Here is a 27,406-nt window from a genome sequence, read left to right as displayed (position 1 = left end):
ATGATTCACTAAGGCAGAGGAGGGTTTGAAAATGAGAGCTTTGAAATTAACAAAGGCCAGGCAGGACAAGAAAATCTGACGTGCTTTCCCATCCACAGTCAGGATGGCACTGAGCTCATAAACTCACAGGACGTGGTGGTAAGCCTGTAAAGTTGCTAGAAACCACCAGAAAAAAACCCACCAACTACAGGAATTTTCCTATAATATTTCTTGGACCCTACCAAATATATGGTGCGAATTAGAGGGTCCAGAATTCCATTGTGCCAACTGTATATATACTATATACGTATATATACATATATACATATATATATATGTATATATATACTGTATATATATATATATATATATATATATATATATATATATATACTGTATATATATATATATATATATATATATATATATATATATATATATATATAGATATACACATATATATACACTCAATCCTCGTAAATCGCGTTTATGTATATATATATATATAATATATATACACTCAATCCTCGTAAGTCGCGTTTATAAATCACGGATTCGTAAATCACGGCTAAGTGGCTGTCAGACTGCCGGCACCCTTAAATCGCTGTTACGCCACGAAAATGGCGGACCTAGGCACCGAAGTGGGCCTTTTCCAAGGAGAATCGTAAACCACGGCATTTTATTTGAAAATCGCGACCCAACAACCAATCACCACCCATCCCTGATGGCAAGTGTGCATACTAATGCCGCCACATTGTTGTTGTTCTTCCCGCCAGTCCGCCCACTACAGGCCATCGCCGTGGAGTACGAGAGCTACCTGCCTTTTTTTTTGTGCACTTCCCCCCCCCCCCGCCTCCTACCTTCCACGGCCCCTCCCGAATCCCTGATGAAGCGCTCTAAGCAGTATGGCATCAAGAAGCAGCAGTCGTTGTCGTACAGTCAACATTTGGAGCTCATTTGTCGTGTTGAGAAGGGAGCACCCCCACCTCATGCTGAGAGGTTCTAAGTTCTTCCCAACACCACCCCACTCCATTCACTTAACCCCTACACCGCGGGCTTGTTTACCAATGACTTGCGTGTGCCGCGGGGTTATTTGGGCTCCGACAGACTCTCAAAAAATATTTGCCAAAAATCAATTATTACTCCTAGAATAATAAAATTACATATGCTTATGGCACATACCTTCAGCTTTCTCCTGGAATGATTGTTGAGCCTTTGTCTGTTACCGTAGGACTTGTGGAGACCTCTGAAGTAAGGTAACGAAGTCTCCACTTTACACTTCCCGACAACCCGTAATATGATTACCACAGCCAGATACAAACACTATAAACACTATTCTACAATTTTCAAGTAGTTTGGGATCCATACTAAAAAAAAAAACACTGTGAAAGCAATGGAAATTACGAGCGCGTCTGATCGTCGCACTGGCACTAGTTCGCTCTTAGTAGTCTGTCATTTATTATTCATAAAACCCCTCACACTTTATATTTCTATTACTATATAACACTTATATATATCTACAGTCTTTATTCATAAGTTTCCTTCAGTAGTATTAGTTTATTGTCACTGTAGGGATTCAATTTCTTTCAGTAAAATTCGTAGCATTCACTTTCTCGTCCTGTATACTGGCATTGAGAGTGAATGTCACTTTCATCTTCACTCTCATAACTCATAGCATTCAGACATGCTAGAGTGAAACTTTCACTTTCATTACTCCTAGGGTATATACTCGTATTCTTATAATACTACTCATTTACATTTCTATTTACGTTCTCTATTTTATTTACGTTATTTACATTTCTATTTTATTTACACTGTGTTGTGCACTGTCACTTGAAATAACTTATAAAACTGTTTTCCATTGTTCACGTATATTTACATTCATTACTTTCACTTGCTGTTTACACATTATTTACACATTATTTACAATTCCACTTGCACTGTTTTACTCAATAGAAAGATCGTAGTCACTCTTTTATCAATTGTCAGCCCTTTACCTCTTTCCACACGAGGTTTAGTAGGGGGTAAAGGTCACAGGGCCATTTGCATGGGGGTGAAAAAAGGCCTTGAAGTCAGCAAGAAGAAACATACGTACTCTCACTTCGGAAGTTGAGAGTAACCTGATAACGGAGGGCTAGCGTGGAGGCCTGCTAAGGGGTTATTCAGGGTTACCAATATTACTTCTTGAAACAGCTAAGTCTAGCACTGATATGATTGGCAGGAAATCTAGACAATACATTATAAATTTGGTAGTTCCAGGTGAATGTAAATATCACTTAGGCTTCTCCCTTCCCTCCTTACATGTATATTTATTTCGAAAATAGATTAGAGGCCTACTTAGGAGATATATTTTCAGAGCTACCAATGTTAGATCTTGAAACATCTTTGTTTAGCACTGATATGATTGGCAGGAAATCTAGACAATACATTATAAATTAGGTAGTTCCAGGTGAATGTAAATATCACTTAGGCTTCTCCCTTCCCTCCTTACATGTATATTTATTACGAAAATAGATTATAGGGCATAATTCAAGGGGAAAAAAACAGCGAAAATTAGCGAACGAGTGCACGTGAGGTGTTGTCAGGTGATAATTAGCCAATTCCAGGTGTTTGGCACTCTCACTTACCTTATTTCTTTCTTGTGGTGAAATGCTGAAGCATGGGGGAGAGATAGTAGTAGAATGGATGTGGAAGATGTGCAGATTGGCCTGGGAGGAAGGTAGAGTCCCGGAGGATTGGAAGTCAGGTATAATTATTCCCTTGTACAAAGGAAAAGGGGAAAAAGAAGTGTGTGGTAATCATAGGGGCATTTGTCTTCTTAGTATAATAGGAAAAGTGTATGGTAGGATACTTATAGACAGAGTTAGAGAAAGAACAGAGAAATTAGTTGGAGAAGAACAGGGAGGCTTTAGGAAGGGAAGAGGTTGTGTAGATCAGATATTCATTCTTAGATCTTTAGTGGAAAAGTTTCTAGAGAAGGGAAAGAAGTTGTATGCGGCTTTCATGGATTTGGAGAAAGCATATGACAGGGTGGATAGACAAGGATTGTGGAAAGTGTTAAGAATATATGGAGTAGATGGGAAGTTGTTGAATGCTGTGAAGAGTATGTACGATGGTGCGAAGGCTGCAGTGCGTGTGGATGGTGAACTAAGTGAATTTTTCTCTTTGAAAGTTGGTTTGAAACAGGGATGTGTCATGTCTCCATGGTTGTTCAATCTGTACATGGATGGGGTAATAAAAGAGGTACAAGGTAGGGTAGTGGATGTTGGAGTGCCCCTGATGAGAGAGGATAGTGTTTGGAAACTCCCTGTACTGTTGTTTGCAGATGATACTGTGTTGTTGAGTGAAGACGAAGGGGAGCTGCAAGGCTTGGTGGATGAGTTTGAGAGAGTGTGTAAGAAACGGAACCTAAAGGTGAATGTAGGGAAGAGTAAAGTGATGGTCTTTGAGAGAGGTGAAGTTAGTGAATGTACAGCGAGGTTAGATGGTGAGGAATTGGAAAATGTGAGTACGTTTAAGTATTTGGGTAGTGTGATGAGTAAGGATGGAGGTTTGGAGGGTGAAGTGCTTGAAAGGGTACAGCAGGGAAGAAAGGTTGCTGGTTCCTTGAAAGCAGTGATAAGAAACAGGGAAGTGAGCATGGAAGTGAAAAAGTTACTACATGACAGTATTGTGATACCAACTCTAACGTACGGAAGTGAAGCTTGGACATTGTTGGAAGGACACAAGTCAAGAGTGAGAGCAGTGGAAATGAGTTATTTAAGAGGAGCCTGTGGAGTCACGTGGAGAGACAGGCTGACGAATGAGGATATAAAGGAGCGTTGTGGTGTGGATGTGGATGTGATAGGAAGCGTTATGAGGAACACACTGAGGTGGTTTGGCCATGTGGAGAGGATGGAGGGTGAGAGACTGACGAAGAGAGTGTATGTGAGTGAGGTGGAGGGGGGAAGAGGGAGGGGGAGGCCGAGGATGAGATGGAGGGATGGGGTGGAGAGGTATATGAGAGAGGGGGGTGTGAGTTGGGAGCAGGGTAGTGAAATGGCGGGGGACAGGGCGACTTGGAGGCGATTTGTTTGTGGCCACCCCAAACGGGATTGAGGCGTCTGGCAATAGATAGATAGAGATAGATATATTATTTGGTATAAGAATAGGACATAGGGCTTATTTCAATGGATGAAATCAGTGAAAAATTCCAGGGAAGATTTACTTAGCGTAGCACGGCCAGGCAGGCGAGAGGATAGGGTAATGGAGGGGGGGTAGGGAGGGGAGTCAAGAACGGGGAGAAATGGCTAAATTGTCAACAATGGATGGGAGTACAGATGAGATTAGGAGTGCTGACTAGTGTTGGACATTGGCAGTACTGATAGATGATACAAGCCCCCACTTGGAAGCCCGGGTGAATTCAAAATAACACAGAATCACAAAAGCGACGCCCCGCGGTATGATCCCTTGCTCCCAAGCGTCACGAAAGTGACGCCCCGCGGTTAAGGGGTTAAGGAATATCATCATAGGATTAAGGTGAGATCCCTGAACATTGCTTATTTCTATTAAATACATGCACTGAATATTCCTAACTTTGTATGTTTGTGTTTGATGGTGCCTAGATAGGTGTAGGTAGGGTGCTGTGGGGGGTGGTTGGCCAAAGTCCAGACCCAAATTCATTTTTCACATAAGAGTTATTATTTATAAACCATGGAATTTGTAAATCGCGGCAGTGGTCTAGGCCCAAATTGCCGCGATTTACGAGGATTGAGTGTATATATATATATATATATATATATATATATATACAGTATAAGAATCTGGTAGTGATATGATTAAAATACAAAAGATGCTACTGGACTCAAGTGATTCAACCCTCTTACATACCTTCCCTCCACAATCCACCTTCAGTACAAGATCATTTTATTCATCTTTGAGTAAGGAACCTGAGTGTTAATACAATTATCATTAACAACAGTTCACTGCACAGGACGGCCCTCCAGGGGTGGTTGCTTGCCTGCAGTTGATGGATCTGCTGAGTCAAAGAGACTGAAGTTGATCAACAACAACAACTATTAACCCTCTCATGGCTAATATAAAGCTAGTGCTCTGCTACATCTAATGCCAGATGGTTTTAATCAACTGAGTCACATGAACCTGAATGCTAACAATATTATGGTATACCCATTCACCATCTTAATAAATTAGTTTAGTCTATGCTTGCCTCCACCATATGATTTTATTCACAAAATCTCTTGTACTGAAGATGTATTTAGCTGCTCCAGTTTGAAAATCATATCAGACAGTGAATAAAATCATCTGAAGCTGCATGAAGTAGCCTTTAAACCTTGGGTGGTATTCTTGTGAGCTTAGGCTTTTTAAGCACCTCCTCTTTAGCAACTTATTTAGCCTATTTCACCTTGCTACTCCCCTGTATGCCTTTTATATCACTTTAATGATGACAAAGTTTGTATAAACATCACAGAAGACAATACTGCGATATATGTAGAAATAAAACGGTAAGGAAGTGGTGCTACGGAAACTGCTTAAAAGATAAGAATACTAGTGGAACCTGCTTAAGAGATGAGAATACTAGTAAAGTATAGCCCTTTCTTTCTCACCTTGCCTCTACAAACTGCCATAAAGCATGCCCCCTTCAGAGATGGGTCATTGATCTTCATGTAGAACTCTTCCATTGCATTGTGGAACTCCTCCTTGATTTGTGGTTCTACAAAGATGGGCTGCAACAAAGAATACCTTTTGTATAAAAGGCATGCAGTACCCATCTATAGTCTGTACTCACCTAAGTGAAGTGGGCCACTCCTACAAGTTTAATAATAAGTATGGTTGCCTGAAATTCAATAAGCTTTAGATATGACATAGGAATGAGTCTCTTTGGGTACTATTTAAATCCATACTCCAGTTTGACTACAGATGGCCATCAATTTGCTTAAAAGGGTTAAGGATCTTTGTCAGGTAAGAATATGAGATCTAACAATGCACAATACCTCTTTTCTGTTCAGTTTGCTAATGCAATATTTACCTGAGGTGGTCAAACTTTGTAATTTTCTTCAGACTACAATGAAGCAGATTACTTCTGCTAGAAGAAATTTAGGGAGTAAGAGGACAGAAACTATCTTAACTCTTTCACTGTCATGGATTTGCAAGTTAATTATTGCATTAAGACTAACACCAAATAATTTTATAGCATCTGATAAATCGGAATGTAAGAGTTAAAAGGGTTAACTGATACTTTAAGTCCTTAATGCATGCAACTACTAACTGGTCATTTCTGGAACTGTCTTCCTTAATCTGTATTTCCATCTGATTCTTCTCTTTTCTATGAAGTACTTCCAGCCATATCAGAATGAAAAGAAGTTACTTTTTTTTTTTTTTTTTTTTTTTTTTTTTTTTTTTAAGAGTAACTTTTTGCAGGCTTGCAGCCTCAGCTTCTTTTTGCATATATAAAAATGGATGGATGGAAAAAAAAAAATTAGAACATCATCCTCATCATCCTGATCTCACATTCCAACACAAGGATGAGGTGAGAACATTCACAAACCAAGGAAAGAGAAAGCAAAATAGAAGAACTACCAACAGTATGAAATGGACCACACACAGATAAAGATAGAAAGATACAGGTACAGTACATCAATAGAGACATAATGACATGAGACTGACAGACATATGGACATTCACTTTACCTTGCTATCGGTAATCTTTGCCTATCCCAGTGATAAACATAGCATAAAAATTAGTAACTCTATATATGCAAACAGACATAAACTGAAAGAGATAAAGATATGCTGTAGACATAAAGATAGACAAAACATGACAGATGTTCAGACTAACAAATATAAATAAACAAACACATATATATACACAGATATAATGGACAGCTATAAACTGATATAAAGCAGATGGTGGACAGATAGTCAGATAGCTAATAAAAATAAATAGTGACAAACAGAATACAAATAACTAATAAAAATAAATAGTGACTAACAGAATACAAATATGTAAGGGAGACACACTGATGGCTCCAGAGACAGATGCCTTTATATGGCATCAGTATCAGCAAAGAGTTTTGCCGTCTAGTAGAATTATACTAACATCTTTCCACTTCCTCCTCATCTCCTAAAAGGAGGGGAACAGACGATAAAGAAGAGAAAATGTAGCCTACAGTCTACAGGGTTCATGCTGAGGCTCAGTCCACAGCAACAACAAGGCAGAAAGGCTCTCTTCAACCCTACCTTGCCAATGGAAATCTTTGCCCATATTCCAGATGCCTGCCACTCGTCACGGCAAGATCGCAGGAGAGTGTAGGACGGGAAGAACACCAACAGCCCATCTGGGATCACTCGGGAAAGGTTGACAATTGTTTGGCCCAAGGATGATATGTAGCGTGGGTCACTCCTGGGGGTATTGAGTAGAAAATCATCATTATCATTATCATTATGATCCCAACCTCTTCTTCCCACCTAAGGATGGGGTAAAGTTGGGCCTAGAAAAAAAGGAGAGATAAGCAGATGAGATAAAGATGAAAACGAGAGGAAGGAAAAGAAGCACTATAAAATACATTACACCTGTCACTGTCACAGACCCCCACAAGTGAGAACAGAGGTACAGTATATACAGTAGATTACATAAAAATGAGAAAACAAGGACTAAAGGGAAGTAGTGAGAAATACAGCACACCTGTCATTTGTAAAGGCAAGACTCCAACATCGTGTAGGACAGGGAGACGACTTGGATCCACACTCGTTAGTTAATGAGGATCCTTGGCACCTTTTCTTGCCAGTTTATTTTCGTATCTTGGATGTTAAAATCTATTTATATGTTATTTATTCCATCAATACTGATAACAAAAAGCCATAAATAACATAAGAAAATAGTAAAGTCGAAAATGCAAAACAAATAATAAAGAACAGGTGCTCGGGAACCTCCACAACCAATGGAATGGAGACCAGAAGCCTGTCTGGAATAATGAGAGAATGGCCGAGGACATTTTGGACAAAGCACAAAACAATGCATGGGTCACTCCTGGGGGTGTAGGACAGAAAAAGAGAACAGGTTTAAGTACTGCTGTGACCCAAGGCTCATATAAATGCGAATTCAGTGGTCTGTAGGCTGAACAGGGCTGGCATTAAAAAACTACCTATCTATCTATTGCCAGACGCTTTAATCCCATACGGGGTGGCCACAAACATATCACCTCCAAGTCGCCCTGTCCTCGCCATTTCACTGCCATGCTCCCAACTCACACCCCCATCTCTCATATACCTTTCCACTCCATCCCTCCATCTCATCCTCGGCCTCCCCCTCCCTCTCCCTCCTTTCACCACACTCACATACACTCTCCTCGTCAGTCTCTCACCCTCCATTCTCTCCACATGGCCAAACCACCTCAGTGTGTTCCTCCTAACGCTTCCTATCACATCCACATCCATGCCACAACGCTCCTTTATATCCTCATTTGTCAGCCTGTCTCTCCAAGTGACTCCACAGGCTCCTCTTAAATAACTCATTTCCACTGCTCTCACTCTTGACTTGTGTCCTTCCAACAACGTCCAAGCTTCACTTCCATACGTTAAAATTGGCATGACAATACTGTCATGTAGTAACTTTTTCACTTCCATGCTCACTTCCCTGTTTCTTATGACTGCATTCAAGGAATCATCAACCTTTCTTCCCTGTTGTACCCATTTACGCACTTCACTCTCCAAACTTCCATCCTTACTCATCACACTACCCAAGTACTTAAACGTACTCATATTTTCTATTTCCTCACCATCCAACCTCACTGTACATTCACTGACTTCACCTCACTCGAAGACCATAACTTTAATCTTCCCAACATTCACTTTTACATTCCATTTCTTACACAGTCTCCCAAACGCATCCACCAAGCTTTGCAGCTCCCCTTTGTCTTCACTTAACAACACAGTATCACCTGAATACAACAGTACAGGGAGTTTCCAAACAATATCCTCTCTCACTAGTGCCACTCCAACATCCACTGCCCTACCTTGTGCCTCTTTTATTACCCCATCCATGTACAGACTGAACAACCATGGAGACATGACACATCCCTGTTTCAACCCAACCTTCAAAGAGAAAAATTCACTCAGTTCACCATTCACACGCACTGCAGCCGTAGCACCATCATACATACTCTTCGCAGCACTCAACAACTTTCCATCTACTCCATATTTTCTTAATATTTTCCACAATCCTTGTCTATCCACCCTGTCATATGCTTTCTCCAAATCCATGGAGGCAACAAACAACTTCTTTATCTTCTCTAGAAACTTTTCCACTAAAGATCTAAGAATGAATATCTGATCTACACAACCTCTTCCCTTCCTAAAGCCTCCCTGTTCTTCTCCAACTAATTCTTCTTTTCTTTCCCTTACTCTGTCGGTAAGTATCCTACCATACACTTTTCCTATTACACTACGAAGACAAATGCCCCTATGATTACCACACGCTTCTCTTTCCCCTTTTCCTTTGTACAAGGGAATAATTATACCTGACTTCCAATCCTCCAGGACTCTACCTTCCTCCTAGGCCAATCTGCACATCTTCCATATCCATTCTACTACTACCTCTCCCCCATGCTTCAGCATTTCACCACACACTCTATCAATTCTTGGGGCTTCCCCCAATTTGACTTTCTTCATTGCTTCCACAACTTCTATCCTACTGATTTCTTCCTATCTTCTCACCTCCCTCCTTCTCCCAGCCATTCCCCAGCCACTTATACTCACATTACTTCCATTCCTTATGTTCAACAATTCCTTAAAGTGTTCTCTTCATCTGCACACTTCTCCATTCTCCACTAGTAATTTACCATTTTTATTTTTCACTCCCCTACTAACTTCATTGCCATCCTGTCTTATTCTCTTCACCTCTTTCCAGAACATTTTCTTACAGTCCCTCCACATTACACTCAAATTCCTTCTAAATTCCTCATCCACTCTCTTCTCACTCTCTCTTACTAATATTTTCACCTATCTCTTCCTTTCTACATATAACTCTCTTCCGCCTCTCAACTTCTACGCCGTTATTTCTCATCCATTCATTGTATGCTTTCTTCTTTTGTGCCACAGCCTGTTTCACCTCTTCATTCTACCATGCTCTTCCTTGCACCCCCTTCCGTCTTCTCTTCACCTCACACACCACATCACATGCTGCACATATTTCTTCTGTGAATATCTTGCACACATCTTCCACGACCCCCATCTGCTCCAGTTCATATTTACCCAATCGTTCCTCCACTACTCTCTTATATTCTGCCTTTTTCTCATCCTCTTGTAACCTTTTGACTCTCCTTGCAACTACTCCCTCCTCCTGTCCTTCCCTTCTTCTATTTCTCCATCTTACTTGAATCTTGATTCTGGCCATCACCAAGTAGTGGTCAGAAAGTCCATTCCCCCAACCTCTATAAGCTCTTGCCTCCATTTCACATCTTTGCATCCTTTCATCCACACACACATGATCAATCATTGCCTTCCTTTCATTCAGTTCACCATCCACCCTTCTCATCACTCACCATGTATACCTGTGGACCATTTTGTGCCTGAAGAGGGTACTGGCTATCACCAATCCCCTCCTGGCACAAATGTCCACTAATGCACTACCATTCTCATCTATCTCTGCAGGCACACCCCACTCACCAACTATTCCATCCACCTTCACCCCCCAAAAAACACTCCCCCCCACCCCACAAAAAAGTCTTAAGAATTTCTTTTATTTCTTACACTGTTAATTTTTGCATAAAATGTAGTCCTATGTTCCTAAGGTTAGATTAAGTTAGGTTAGGTTAGGTTACATTATTAGAATAAGTTAGGGTAATTAGGATGTAAAATTGGGGAACATAGGTCCCTGGGAACATAAATACTCCCCCTCTCTCTGCAATCATAGTCATACATGCTGACAATATAGAAATTTTCCTAAAATCACACTAATGTTCCTCCAGATACAGTATTGCAGTTATTATTCCTAAATACCTTGGTTACTTGCTTTTTCCCTATAATGAATTTTCTTCTCGGGACACTTTTGGATGTGGGTTCTCACTCTTTCTATTTTAGCACTTATTATTTGGTTGCAGTATTTGCAGGCTGCTTTTTGTTTATTACTTTCTAAAACATCAACTTCATTCCACTCGGTTGCCATTTTTCTCCCACAACCATTAGGCATTTTGTTGCTAGGGTCCTGTCACTACCATGCAAAACTGAGACTGAGACACTGAATATTGGGTACTGAGTCGGCAGTAGTCAAGCCTCATCTGTCCATTTCCTGTATTAACATGTGCAGTGCAAGTTATCAAAGGCTTGGTCCAACTGAACCAACCTGTATCAATATGTCTAAAACAAGTATCTGTTCTCCAGATAACACTCCAAACCTTTTATTTAGTAGTTATAAATTACCTTGTTGTGGTAGGTGGGGGCGCTCACCATCCACTCACTCGATGTAGTGCTGCTGTTGGGTGTCTGTCCTTTCCTCTCCTCCATCCTTCTTTCCTTCCGTCCTCTTCTGTCTTTCTTTCCTTCATTCTTTCCTTGTCCTTCTGCCTACAGGTGACTTTACACTCCCTCTCTTTCCTTCCTTCATTCTTTCCTCTTCATTCTGCCTGTGGGTGACTCTACACTGAGTGACAAGCCAAATGGTTTCCCGTACACCTAGAAACCATTTACTACGCTGGGTGGTAACCACATAACCAAATTTTGGTGCCTGGTGGTTTAGTGAGTAATTATGCTCTCCAATCAGATTAAGCCAGTGAAGGTTTATAACCAAGGGGTGGTTGGGGTTGACTGCTCATGTAATGCCACTCAGGGATGAGTGAGGCTGGTCACTCTCATCTTAAATGTCGGGACCAACTGCCTAGCCCTGGGCTCATATGCTCCTCATGGGGCAATGTAGGATTGGATGATGGATGGATGGATAAATTACCTGGTAATTGCTTATTTTAACTAATTTCCATATCAATATGAGGAATAACAATAAAACCCCAATAAGCTAAATAAAAAAGAAACACTGATGTGGGACTAAGTGTGTTGACGTTTCGCCTCACAGCTTCTCAGAATACAATTGTATTCTGAGGAAGCCGTGAGGCAAAACGTCAATACACACTTAGTCCGATTTCTTTTTCTCCAATTTGTCAACAAAAAGTTAATCAAGTTAATTAAAACCCAATAAAGGCCTCCCCCCACCCCAGCTTAAAAAAAAAAAAAACAGTGGGTTGGGTTAAAAAAAAAAAAAAAAAAAAAATCCAACCCTGAAACTTATGCTGCCCTTTTCCCACAGTCCACCATCTTCCTTTTAGGGGATGGAGAGAGAAGTTGAGGGATGCTTGTATAGCCTGAAAGCTGCTTGGTTACATTGTGCTACCACATAAAGACATCTATCTCCTACCTAAAGTTTGCAGGTTTAAGTGTTCAGCCAAAAGAAACCACCAGCCTTGTCATTCAATGTTGAGTCATCTGAAGGCAGTACTAAATCAAGTGAATGGAAGGTGGAAGCCCTCACCTCCTACAATAACTAAACTGTTTATCTACATTAATCTTCTAAGTTTAGTGGTAGGTGGGGGTGCTCACCATCCACTCACTCGATGCAGTGCTGCTGTTGGGAGCCTGCCCTTTCCCCTCTTCCTTACTTCCTTTTCTGTCTATCTTTCTTTTATTATTTCCTCTTCCTTCTATCTACAGTGACTCTACACTGAAAGACAAGCAAAATGGTTTCCTGTACACCAGGAAACCATTTACTAAGCTGGGTGGTAACCATATAACCAAATTATGGCACCTGGTGGTTTAGTGAGTAATTAAGGTGCTCCAATTGGATTGAGCCAGTACAGGTTTATATCCATAGGCTGGTTGGGGTTTATTGGTCACGAAATGCCACTCAGGGATGATTGAGGCTGGTCACTCTAATCTTGAATGTCAGGACCAACTTCCCTAGCCCAGGACTCCTACACTCCTCATCGGGCAACACTGGATTAGATGATGAATGAATGAATGCATGAGTATATTCATCATTCCTGTGAGTTCCTTTCCACATGACTGGACTGGTAATGGTGTGTTGGTAAGTTCAAATCAACCAACAAATTAGGCTCACAATACTGAGCTTTTTTTTTTTTTTTTTTTTAACAGAACGGAGGAAGGAAAAACAAATGGAGAAAAAAAATAATCCATACACCAGATTACTGGTGTCCTCTGTTCATAAAATATCTGTAACAGTTAGACTTGAACAGTTGTAGGTTGAAATTTGGAGGAAAACAACTCTGGGGAAGCGAGTTCCAGAGAGATGCAGTTCGGGGAATGAAAGAATTCTGATAGGCAGAAGTTCTGCAATATGGTTGAGTGACATTCCAGTCATGAGCGCTACCAGATGCCCGTGTAGCACGAGGGAAGGCATGGAGAGGTGGCACCATGGACGCAACTTCGTCTGAGCATTTGCCAAAAAAATATCTGTAAAATAATGCAAGGGAGGCAACATTCCTTCTTACTTGCAGGGGAGGTAGTTTATATGTAATGGCAGGGTTGTTAATGATTCTAACAGCTTTATTCTGAATTTTGTCTAGTTGTCTTAATGCAACCTCTCCACAACCATTCCACAAGGGTGAGCAATATTCAAGCTGAGAGCGTACATGACTCTTATAAATTATAGCTAACTGCTCATCGGCAAAGAAGTTACGGACTCTGTACAATAATCCAAGTTTCTTTGAGGCGGTTTTAGCAAGTGATCTGGCATGAGAGGTCCAGCTGAGGGCACTGTTAAGTGAGACACCAAGAATTTCAATACTTTTGGAGATGGGAATATTAGTAGCACTGAAGGTAATGTACGAATCTGGCAATATCTGTCTATTAGTAAACTGACTTCATTATTCAACATCTTCATTTTTCTACTTTTATAACTACTATACTTTAATCGCCTACATAAGTCCTTACATATTTTTACACACATATGATGAGCAAAAGTCAATAAGCCAAACTCAGTCATGAAAAAATCCACTCATATTGTATTGTCATTTCACCAATTGTAAACACTGAATTAATATTTTTTTTTATCCCTTTGTGAAAAAAGAAAAGTGCAGACACTAGTGAATTTAGGTGGCTTATGGAAGTTTCAATGATGTTCTCATGTCTTATTTTAAAAGAATATTTAAATCAAACCAACTGGCTTTCACAACATGCATGGTATTACTTAGGATGCTTGGTTCCATTAGGCATGATAACGTCAAGTCCATTTCTCCTCATCAAAGGTGTGTCTAACTTTATATATATATATATATATACAGTAAAAGTCCCATTATACGGCATCTATGGGACCGGGATGCCGAGAAATTGGATTTGCCGAATAATCAAAAACCTACCCACTCAGTACCTTAAATATATTGGTGAACACTGTCATCACCACTTATGGTATTACAACTGTGTTTGGAGAGAGTAATGTATACTGTACAATACTGCAATCAATACAGTACTATACCTGAATCTGAAATATATATATATATAAATTAGTGAACATATACAAGTGTAATGACACAGTAGGCCTACAAGTCAGATAACACTTCCTGGATGGCCGAAATGATAGGGAATATTACCTACCAGCTCAGTACATCACTTGTATTGGTGAACTCATCACTACTTATATTATGACAAATATGTTTGGAGTGAGTACTGTATACAGTGCTTTCTCCAAACACAATATAAAATAGTCAGAAATTGCATAAAATAAAGTGAAGGAATATGAATTGGTAAGGTCTTTCTGATGAAAGTTAAACGTACATTTAGCACTCATTCTTTTGTTTGTATTTTTGTTTACATGTGAAAGGGAGAGTATTGATGGAAACAGTAATGTATTCCATTAACTTCTTAATAACCTCCGGCACTGAACAACCCTTTACAGTACCGATGTCAGTGATGTCGAGTTAGTGGGCTATGAAAAAACTGTGAACAATTATGGGAATGGAACAAAGGTTACTGGTATGTTTACACGACTCTACGCTACGATTCCAAGCAGTCAGGGGGTCGGTTAATCTCAGATGTTCTTGCCCATTTGGTTAATGCACCGTAACTTTGTAATTTCTCCCGTGAATCATAGCGAATCATACCATGGGTTTAGGAAGCCAAATAACACATTGTTAGGTGCGCCTGACGATTATTTTCACATCTTTAAGAAAATGGAAGAAATTTAATCCCTCTCTGAGTAAGTAGAGTAAGTTTCTTCCATTCTTCTGAAATCAATTTATTTTTCTTAGAGATGTGAAGATAATCGTCTGGCTAACTTAGCAATGTGTTATTTAGCTTCCTAAACCCATGCTATGATTCGCTATGAGTCACGGAAAAATTTATAAAGTTACGGTGCATTTACCAAATGGACGAAAACATCTGAGATAACTGACTCGTAGTGTAGAGTCGTGTAAACATACCAGTGACCTTCGTTCCCTCCCCAAAATTGTTCAGTTTTCTTAATAGCTCACACTAACTTGACATCACTAACATCGGAACTGTAATGGGTTGTTCAGTGCCAGAGGTTATTAAAGGGTTAATGGGATATATTACTGTTTGCATCAATATTCTCTCTTTCACATTAAACACATAAAAGAACAAAAGAATGAGTGCTAAATGTACGTTTGACTTTCATCAGACCTTAGCAATTCATATTCCTCCACTTTATTTTTAAGCATTTTTCTGACTTTACGTTAGGTTAGGTTTGGTTAAATTATTAGGTACAGTTAAACTCGGTTAGGTTAGGTTTAGTTAAACAGACAGTCCCTTCCACCATTATGCTGAGGAATAAAAATACTAGAGCTGTCACAGCTGTACAGCTAAAAACAAGAGGGAAATTGATTTAACAAGCAGCATTTATTTATGCGTAATGCATTACAGTATCAGTGGTTCATGGGCTACACAATTACTGGTAAATATCATTTTCAGGAAGGCGACAAGAGGGAAAGAATTTCAAGATTTAGCGAGGGGGCTTGGAACGTAACCCTCGCTAATTTGGTGGGGGTGGTTACTGTACTGTATGATACTGTGCAATTCGTTCGTTTTCGTTTTTAAAGCCTCCAACATGCTTGTATGTGTCGGCCTTGGTCACTTAATGGCGGCTCTCCAAGCTGCACAATCCATTGCAGCCTCCCTGTTCAGTCCCTTAACCCTGAGGTCACACTTAATGACCTCATCCCATGTCTTTCTCGGTCTACCCCTCATAACCCCACCCCCAATATTAACACTTCTCACCTTCCTCACCCAATCATCATCCGCCATCCTCTCCACATGTCCAAACCATCTCAATCTACCCCTCCTCATCACAACACCAATACACTCCAGTCCCATCCTACCTCTCAACTCCTCCATTGTAAACCCAGCCCCTCCAGGCCTTGGATGCAGGGACGCACTGCACATCCACCTAATCATTGTCACTTCTGTACATCTGAGCTGGCAAATATCTTCCTCCTTCACTGCCCAGGTCTCACTACCATACAGCATTACACTCCTAACACATGCTGTATACAAAGACCCCTTAGCACGTACGGAGAGTCCTCTCAATGTCAGGAGAGGCAAGAGCTCCCTGAACTTCTTCCAACCACTTCTCACCCTAGCCACAGAGCTAGCTCCAGCCCCACCTCCAGCACACAACATGTCTCTCAAATAACAAAACTCTTCCACACACTCAAGAGCTTCACCAGCAAGTTCAATCCTTTCACGTCTGACAATCTCCACCTGCTCACCCCAACACACCGTACACATAAGATCAGCATTATCTCACAGTCTACCTCTGATACCACTACATCTCTTATGCACCCATTTATCACACACACCGCACAAGATGGAATTACTTCCCACGCCCTTGTGGCAAATTCCACATGGCCACTCTCCCCCGTCTTTGACAGTACCGCCACCAACCCTAGATATCATCACTTTTGTTTTATCTGCATTTACCCTTAAACCCTTTTGCCCCATACCATCACTCCACTTCCTAAACCTTTCCTCCGCCTCCCTTTCATTCTCTGCAATCAACACCAAATCATCAGCATACAACAACTCCCACGGGAGTCCGTTTCTAAAGTCACGTGAAAGGGCTTCAAGTACCATGATAAACAACATGGAACTCAAGACTGACACCTGATGCACACCAACATTCACGGAAAACTCATCACTCAAATCTCCATTCACTCTTACCTGGGTGTGAGCACCCACATACATAGCCATAACCACCCTAACCAGCCACTCCTCCAAGCCAAGCTTTCTCACTGCCCACTTCACCACCTCTCTAGGGACTCTGTCAAAGGCCTTTTCAATATTGTAATCAATACAGTACTATACCTGAATCTGAAAAAATATAGAAATTAGTGAACATACAGAAGTGTAATGAAACATTAGGCCTACAAGTCACAGATAACACTTCCTGGACTGCCGAGATGATTCCGGACATCTGCCAAACAATCAAAGATTTTCGTAAATGGGACTATTTCTCAAAACTGCCGAAATGTCGGATCCACCGAATAATCAGCTGCCGAATAATAGGACTTTTACTGTACATATATATATACAGTAATCCTGCATATTTCGCGGTAGTTACGTTCTTGTAACCCCCACGAAAAATCAATTTCGCGAATACTCTATTAACAATTGAATCTTGCACATGTGTCCACCATGCTGCCCATCACACAGTCCATGTCCATACTGATTGCGAGACAATGCGCCGTCAGACAATTCCCCGTCAAAACATGGACGATTCCCCTTCAGAACAATTCGCACCCTGGACGATTCCCTTCCATTCTATAAATATACTAATCAATACTTTTATAAATATACTTATTATTAATTAATCAATACTTTAATAACTATATTTCAGGGGGATCCAGCAAAGTCTATGTTTAGTAGCGTAGGTTCTGGATATTATTTATTAGTTGCACCTTTAGTCAATAATTAACTTGTTTCTTCCTCGCTGTAGTCGCCTTTGAATTATATTCTAGTGTTACCCATAGCTATCTTCATTAATGAAGGCGAATTGTCTTTTGTTGTGACTGCGAATAGTCCCGAAACCTCCATACTCATCCCGAAATACCTTCTTACAAGATTGAAAGCACATACTCCATTATGAAGGAAAAACGTAAACACCATACTGTAATACACAGTTATCTACACATTTATTCACAAAACAGTACAAAATAAAAAGATGCATCAACTGGTGATAGCAAACACTTGCACGGTCGTTTCTTAGCTTGTCCAGTAACACAATTTTCTCTGCTAAGGTCATAACTTTTCTTGATCGTTTTGTCACTTTGGAGTTCTTACTACGTAATTGTATTATTAGCCTTTGGTGAGGCTGGCTTACGTCCTGGGGCCATGTGGAAAGCAAGTGGGAGGCAAGAGGCTCGTATCATAGTGCGGTTACAAGTACACCAGACATGTAAGGCAGTCAGGCGTGGACTGAGGAATGCGGGGCAGAGAGCAGTGTTGCCATATCCAAACAACGAAATTATGCTAGGGCAACGAAAAAATTATGCTAGATTGAGCAAATTTGTTCCAAGTAAAAAATGAATTATGCTAACTTGAAGCTAAATGATAAAATTCTCTACATATTCGTGCTACATATTAATTATGTATTGTTTACTATGAAAATATTAAAATGAACCTACATACAGTAAGAGGATAAATATCGGTTTTCTGCCCATACTGCTTTTTCCCACGAAACTTACGTTTTTCTGATGGATTTTGATGTGATTCATTCGATTTTGAGCATCATTTCCGTCGGAAATAACCAGATTTTGAGATATGACTCCCCCCATCCCCCTGCAATAATGGGGGATCTTTGGGGAATCGGGGGTTATAGAGAGGGGGGGAAACACAGAAAATGGTCATTTCCGACTGAAATGAAGCTGAATATCAAATGAATCATACCAAATTCTATCGGAAAAACCTAGGTTTCATAGGTAAAATACAAAGCTCAAACTTATCCTAACCTAACCTAACCGAACCAAACCGAACCTAACCTAACCTAAAACCTAAACTAACCTAACCGAACCTAACCTAAAACCTAACCTAACCTAACCTAACCTAATCCAACCCAACCAAGCCCAAACTGAAAGTAACCAACTATTCAAACATCTTCTTACCTTATTCGTCTCTCTCTCTCTCTCTGATTTGTAGCTTTTATAAAATTATTCCAAAAATATTCCATTCCATTCTAAATTATGCTAGAATGATGCTAAAACTTCTAATATGCTAAAAAATATTCCAGACTCGAAAATTTGATCAAAATTATGCTAAAAGAATAAAATTATGCTACATATGGTAACACTGGCAGAGGGGCCACGGGAAAGGGACAGAGGGTGGCGTGAGTTTACTGCGCTACAATTGGAAGCTGCGGGAATTTCAAATTTTTTGTTTTCTCTATATTCAAGGATATTTTAGTTGAATTTATTAATGCTAAGAAAATTCGCGAGAGGGCAAAACCGTAGACAAAAAATCCGCAAGAAAATTCGCGAGAGGGCAAAACCGTAGACAAAAAATCCGCAAAAAATACGGGATTACTGTATATATATATATATATATATATATATCTATCTATAGCCCGACGCCCTAATCCCGCAAAGGGTGGTTGCAGACAAAACGCCTCCAAGTCGCTCTGTCATCCACCATTTGACTATCCTCCCCCCAACTCACCCCCCACTCCCTCATATACCTCTCAACTCCATCCCTCCACCTCATCCTCGGTCTACCCCTCCCTCTCCCTCCCTTCACCTCACCTACATACACCCTCTTAGTCAGTCTTTCATTCTCCATTCTCTTCACATGTCCAAACCACCTCAGTGTATTTCTCCTAATCTTCTTAACCACATCCACATCCACCCCACAACGTTCCTTCACTTCTTCACTCGTCAACCTGTCCCTCCACGTCACTCCACATGCTCCTCTCAAGTAACTCATTTCCACTGCTCTCACTCTTGACTTGTTCCCCTCTTGCAAGGTCCACGCCTCGCTTCCATACGTCAGGGTAGGGATCTCAATACTATTATGCAGTGATTTATATATATATATATATATATATATATATTTATATATATATTTATATATATATATATATATATATATATATATATATATATATATATTTAAATATATATTTATATATATATAATATATATTTATATATATATAATATATATTTATATATATATAATATATATTTATATATATATATATATATATATATATATATATATATATATATATATATATTTTACTCTTCATGAATCACTGTTATAAAGAATTAACATTGACAACAGTGCCTCAAGTGTGAAAAATAATGCAAAATTTAGTCAAAAGTTGGGGGACCACTGAAACATAAATTGATTTGCTCCTTAACGCTTACACCGCGGGCTTGTTTTGCTTTGACTTGCGGCTCCCGCGGGCATATTGGTGCTCCGACAGACTCTCTAAAAATATTTGCCAAAAATCAGTTATTAGTCCTAGAATATTAAAATCACATATACTTATGGCACATACCTTCAGCTTTCTCCCTGGGTGTTTGTTGAGCCTTTGTCGAGTACCGTAGGACTTGTGGAGACCTCTGAAGTTGGGTAACGAAGTCTCCACTTTACACTTCCCGACAACTCGTAATATGATTACCACAGCCTGATATTATCACTAGAAACACTAATCTATGATTCTCCATACTCCCCCAAAAAACCACTGTGAAAGCAATGAAAATTACGAGGGCGTATGACCATCCCACTTCTGATCGTTCCTGCTAGTGTTGTCTATTATTCATAAAAACAATCACAGTTTATATTTCTGTTACTATATAACACTTATATATATCTACAGTCTTTATCCATAAGTTTCCTTCAGTAATAGTAGTTTATTGTCACTGTAGGCATTCAATTTCTTTCAGTAAAATACGTAGCATTCACTTTCTCGTCCTGTATACAGTACTAGCATTGAGAGTGAATGTCACTTTCACCTTCACTCTCATAACTCATAGTATTCATACATGCTAGAGTGAAACTTTCACTTTCATTACTCCTAGGGTATATACTCGTATTCTTATAATGCTACTCATTTATATTTCTATTTACGTTCTCTATTTTATTTACGTTATTTACATTTCTATTTTATTTACACTGTGTTATGCACTGTCACTTGAAGTAACTTATAAAACTATTTTCCACTGTTCAAGTATATTTACATTCATTACTTTCACTTGATGTTTACACATTATTTACACATTATTTACAATTCCACTTGCACTGTTTTACTCAATAGAAAGATCGTAGTCACTCTTTTATCAATTGTCAGCCCTTTACCTCTTTCCACACGAGGTTTAGTAGGGGGTAAAGGTCAGAGGGCCCTTTCCATGGGGGCGAAAAGTGGCTGAAGTATGCAGGAGCAAACAGACGTACCTTCACATTGGAAGATGACAGTGAACTGATAGGAGTGGGCCGGGATGGCCTACCTAGGGAAATGCATTACTGCCAACGTCAGCCTCTTGACAAGCGCTAATATATAGCAGTGAAATGATTGGCAGGAAATCTAGACAATACATTATAAATTAGGTAGTTCCAGGTGAATGTAAATATCACTTAGGCTTCTCCCTTCCTTTCTTATATATATTTTTATTACGAAAATAGATGATACAGCATATTTCAAGGGGAAATAAACAGCGAAAATTAGCGAACGAGTGCACGTGAGGTGTTGTCAGGTGATAATTAACCAATTCTAGGTGTATGGCACTCTCACTTACCTTATTTCTTTCTTGTATATATTATTTGGTATAAGAATAGGACATAGGGCTTATTTCAATGGATGAAATCAGTGAAAAATTCCAGGGAAGATTTACTTAGCGTAGCACGGCCGGGCAGGCGAGAGGATAGGGTAATGGATGGGGGGTAGGGAGGGGAGTCAGGAACGGGAAGAAATGGCTAAATTGTCAACAATGGATGGGAGTACCGATGAGATTAGGAGACATTGGCAGTACTGATAGATGATACAAGCCACCACTTGAAAGCCCGGGTGAATTCAAAATAACACAGAATCACAAAAGTGATGCCCCGCGGTATGATCTCTTGCTCCCAAGCGTCACAAAAGTGACGCTCCGTGGTTAAGGGGTTAAGAAGTTATCATGAAAATGATCATCATCCGGACCTCCTTTCCCACCCCAGGGCAGGGTGAGGAATAGCAACGTCCAGACAGCATAAGTCTGCCCTTGCCAATGGGCCATGCTTCCACTCATTCATCATTCAAGTCCCCGGAATCCTGGCTCCATCTGATATGTCAAAAGCTTTCACCACATTCTGTAGCTTCACATAAACATCAATTCGAAGACTGTCATGTTAAAAAGGGGTACCAAATCCCTGATCAAGCACTTCTCCTCACAACATTCATCCAGCCAGCTCGATCTCTTGTCAGTTCCTTAGCCTCACCGACTTCCAAACCTCTCTTCCTCACACACTCATCCACCACATCTCTCCACCTTCTCCTTGGCCTACCTCGCCTCCATGCTCCAAATAGAGTGTTGGCACTAACACTCCTTCAACTTCGCTCAGATATACCTTTTTCACCACTCTACTGTTATCCATTCTCTCCATATGACCATACCATTTCAGTACACTCTTTTCGATTCTGGTGTCCACAGATTTCCTCACTCCACATCTTTTACGAATCACAATTATTTCATATCCTATTCACTTTCTGTACTCCACATACATTCCTCAGCAGTCCCATCTCCACTGCTCTCACTCATGACTTTCCATTTTCATGCCACACCATATGCTAATGTTGGCACTAACACTCCTTCATGTAAGCCTCGTGAAGCTGCAACACTCAAGCCTCTGTTTATCATCAAGGCCTTCATAGCACCAGCTACCTTCCTTCCTTGTGTCACTCTACTTTCTACTTCTTTTGCACATTTTCCTCTCTTATCTATCGCTGAGCCCAGGTATTTGAACTGTCTCACCAATTCCAGTCTCCATTCATTGTAACATCAGACTGGAAGTCACCTTCTCTATCAAGTACCATCATTTTACTCTTTTCTACATTTACTATCAAGGAATGGCACTCACAGGTATCAGCAAAACTCTGCACTAGTCTACCAAGCTCTTGTCTGGTATTTGCAAGAAGTACTGCATCATCAGCATACAACAAATTTGAGATATTCCATCCGTCACCATCCATTACCAATGCCACCCATCTCTCCATTACTCATATTTTTACTTCTCTCATCACCCCAACCACATATATATTGAACAACCATGGAGACATCACACAACCCTGTCGCATGGTCACACTGATCGTGAACCATTTACTTAGATACTAGGGATATACCGATGTATCGGTATCGGTGGATTTGGCCCCCTTTTAGAGTATCAGTATTGGAATCAGTATCGGCTGATTTTCTGCTGATACTACCGATACTTAAAAGGAATTTAGTGCATAGCAAATCACTCACTGGAAGTTATTTTGTTAAACAGAATTTGGATGTTTCACAGCGATGAAAAATAAATGATTGGTAATATCTAATTATTTAGTAGCATATTATTTTGAGTACATGGTGTGTGGTAATACAGTACATTCTTTGGTAATGAGCCACATCTACCACCACAGACACGAACGAGACAGGTTGGTAGTCTCGCATCAGCGGCTCAGGTCCCTGCCACAGCCCTCAGACGGCACACACTACCCTTCCTCACTGTTATCGGTATTGGTAGTAGTAGTATCGGTATCAGTCAAAATTTTGGTATCGGTACATCTCTATTAGATACCCATTTACCCTTACACATGCCTCACCACCATCATAAAAACTCTTGACAACACCTAGCAGCTTACCATCTACATTGTACATGTGCAAAACCTTGCACAATCCTTCTCTATATATTTTGTCCTATGCCTTTTCCAGATCCATAAATGCCATAAACAACATGTCGTCCTTCCCACAAGCCTTCTCCACTACCTGTCTCACTGCGAATATTTGATCCGAACACCCTCTGCCACATCTAAAGCCACCCTGTTCATCACTTGCTAGGACTTGTGATATCTCACTTACTTTCTCTATAATAATTATTCCATATAACTTCCCTACCACAATCAATATACTTATGCCACGATAATTCTTCCACTTACTTCGCTCACCTATATTTTTGTGCTGATGTACAATCATAGCCTTCTTCCACTCTGCTGGCAAAATTTCACTCATCCATGCCTTCTTACATATCTCCAACAAGCACTTCATTCTGCTCTCTCCACTACACTTAATCATCTCTACATCCACATCATCAACCCCAGCTGCTTTCCCATTCTCCTGCCACTTCAAGACATTCTTCACCTGTGCGAGTGTCACATTTCCGTGTACTGCATTCCTTCTCTGCACACCCCCAAAAGCAATCATGTTTACAGCAGCTGCACTCTCTCAATTCCCATTCATCAGGCTCTTTCCACCTGGTCCTCACTTTATCCCAGTGGGTTCATAATCCACCACTTACATCCTTCACACTTTCACATTTCTTTCCACTGTCACTTCTACATTTCCACACCTCTTTCCAAAATAACTTCCTTTTTCCAGAGTAGTTTGCATTAATTTCTCTTCCTAGTTTATCATTTACCTCCTCCTTTTTCCATTTCACTAGGCATTGTTGAACATAGAGGATGGAAGGAAAGTGAGTACAAGTGGCTGGGGAATGGCTTGGAGAAGGAGGGAGGTGAGAAGACAGGAAGAAATCACAAGCATAGAAGTTGTGGAAGCAATGAAGAAAGTCAAATTGGGGAAAGCCCCAGGAATTGATGGAGTGTGTGGTGAAATGCTGAAGCATGGGGGAGAGATAATAGTAGAATGGATGTGGAAGATGTGCAGATTGGCCTGGGAGGAAGGCAGAGTCCCAGAGGATTGGAAGTCAGGTATAATTATTCCTTTGTACAAAGGAAAAGGGTAAAAAGAAGTGTGTAGTAAACATAGGGGCATTTGTCTTCTTAGTGTAATAGGAAAAGTGTATGGTAGGATACTTACTGACAGAGTTTGGGAAACAACAGAGGAATTAGTTGGAGAAGAACAGGGAGGCTTTAGGAAAGGGAGAGGCTGTGTACATCAGATATTCATTCTTAGATCTTTAGTGGAAAAGTTTCTAGAGAAGGGAAAGAAGTTGTATGTTGCCTTCGTGAATTTGGAGAAAGCATATGACAGGGTGGATAGACAAGGATTGTGGAAAGTATTAAGAATATATGGAGTAGATGGGAAGTTGTTGAATGTTGTGAAGAGTATATATGATGGTGCTAAGGCTGCAGTGCGTGTGGATGGTGAACTGAGTGAATTTTTCTCTTTGAAGGTTGAGTTGAAACAGGGATGTATCATGTCTCCATGGTTGTTCAATCTGTACATGGATGGGGTATGAAAAGAGGTACAAGTTAGGGCAGTGGATGTTGGAGTGGCCCTGGTGAGAGAGGGTAGTATTTGGAAACTCCCTGTACTGCTGTTTGCAGATGATACTGTGTTGTTGAGTGAAGACAAAGGGGAGCTGCAAGGCTTGGTGGATGAGTTTGGGAGAGGGTGTAAGAAACGGAATCTAAAGGTGAATGCAGGGAAGAGTAAAGTGATGGTCTTTGAGAGGTGAAGTCAGTGAATGTACAGTGAGGTTGGATGGCTTTGTAGCTATTTCTTCTACTGATAAAGCAGATCTCTTCGCTCAGACTTTCTCCTCCAATTCCACCTTAGCTGATTGCGGTGCTATTCCTCCATCACTTTTCCCCTCTGACTTCCTCATGGCTGACATTAAGATTTCTTCAGCTGATGTATTTTCTGCCATCACAGGTCTCAATACTAATAAGGCATATGGGCCTGATGGAGTCCCTCCTGTTGTTCTCAGAAACTGTGCTTCTGTGCTTACACCCTGCCTAGGCAAACTCATTCGCCTTTGTCTATCAACTTGTACCTTTCCTTCTTGCTGGAAGTTTGCTCTCATTCAGCCAGTCCCAAAGAAGGGTGACCATTCCCAACCCTCTAACTATCGTCCAATTGCTTTAACATCCTGTATCTCAAAATTTTCAAGTTTATTCTTAATAGAAAAATTTAAAAGCATCTTTCCTATCACAACCTTCTTTCTGATCATCAGTATGGGTTCCATCAGGGATGCTCCACAGGCGATCTTCTCACCTACCTTTCAGACTCCTGGCCATCCTCCTTTCGGGACATTGGCAAAAGCTTTGCCATTGCACTTGACATCTCAAAGGCTTTCGATCGAGTCTGGCATAAATCTTTAATTTCACAACTGGCCTCTTACGGTTTCTATCCTTCTATCTGTGCCTTCATCTCTAGTTTCCTTTCTGGTCGTTCTATAACCATGGTTGTAGACAGCCATCGTTCTTCTCCTAGATCTATTAACAGTGGTGTTCCTCAGGGCTCTGTCCTATCACCAACTCTCTTCCTTTTATACATTGATGACCTTCTAAGCTGTACATCTAACCCTATCCACTCATATGCTGATGACTCCACCCTTCACCTTTCCATTCGATTTCCGCAACGTCCATCTCAGCAGTTACTTCAACAAACAAGGGATGAGGCTATGGCACACCTAATATCTGACTTGGCTCGTATCTCTGACTGGGGTAAAAATTATCCGGTTGTTTTTAATGCATCAAACACTCAGTTTCTCCACCTATCAACCTGACAAAATCTTCCACATGTATATCCACTAATGTTTACTAATATTTAGCTTAATCCTATATCATCCTTGAACATGCTTGGGGTTTCATTTACTCGGGACTTATCTTGGAAAGATCATTATACATCTCTTGTAAAATCTGCTTCCAAGAGATTGGGTGTGCTAAGCCGACTCTGTACCTTCTTTACCCCTGCAACACTGTTGACTCTATGCAGGGGTTTTATGCGCCCCTTCGTGGAGTACAACTCTCATGTATGGGGAGGCTCCCCACATACAGCTCTTCTCAATAAGGTGGAGTCAAAGGCTTTTCGTCTCATTAACTCTCCCCCTCTTACTGACTCCCTTCAACCTCTGTTTCTTCACCGCACTGTTGCATCATTATCTCTTCTCTATCGCTACTTCAATGGTCACTGCTCCTCTGAACTGTCCGCATGCATTCCTCCACCTCTACGACGGGCGAGCAGCACCCGTCTAGCAGAAAACTCTCACTCCTTTTCTGTCCAACTCTCTAATGCAAGAGTCAACCGTTACTCCCAGTCCTTCATTTATGCAACAGGTCAACTTTGGAACTGCTTCCCTCTGTCTGTATTTCCTGCTTCCTATGATCTCCAGTCTTTCAAAACCAGTGTGGCCAGGCATCTTGAAATGATCAGATCCTGAATTTGGCTCTCTCTTGTATTTTGTTTTTCTCTTGGAAGGAACAGTTTTGCGGGCTTGTTGCCTTTGGTTCCTTCTTCCTCACATAAAAAAAAAAAAAAAAGTTTAAGAGATTGGGTAGTGTGA

General features: G+C 40.5%; 1 protein-coding gene across 1 annotated transcript in view; it reads right to left on the bottom strand.

The window, feature by feature from the left end:
- LOC145409678 (uncharacterized) overlaps positions 1-27,406 on the bottom strand; it is a 631,921-nt gene that overhangs the window by 209,694 nt on the left and 394,821 nt on the right. Inside the window, exons 13-14 of the mRNA XM_080280029.1 lie at positions 7,215-7,377; positions 5,583-5,702 (exon numbers count right to left, since the gene is read on the bottom strand). Coding sequence (XP_080136155.1) covers positions 5,583-5,702; positions 7,215-7,377 — 283 coding nt within the window. The remainder of the gene's footprint in view (positions 1-5,582; positions 5,703-7,214; positions 7,378-27,406) is intronic.

This window comes from Coenobita brevimanus, chromosome 82 (genome assembly GCF_032717465.1).
Source record: "Coenobita brevimanus isolate Jiangsu-jjx chromosome 82, ASM3271746v2, whole genome shotgun sequence".
NCBI lineage: Eukaryota > Metazoa > Arthropoda > Malacostraca > Decapoda > Coenobitidae > Coenobita > Coenobita brevimanus.
This window is presented reverse-complemented; position numbering and strand designations above follow the sequence as displayed.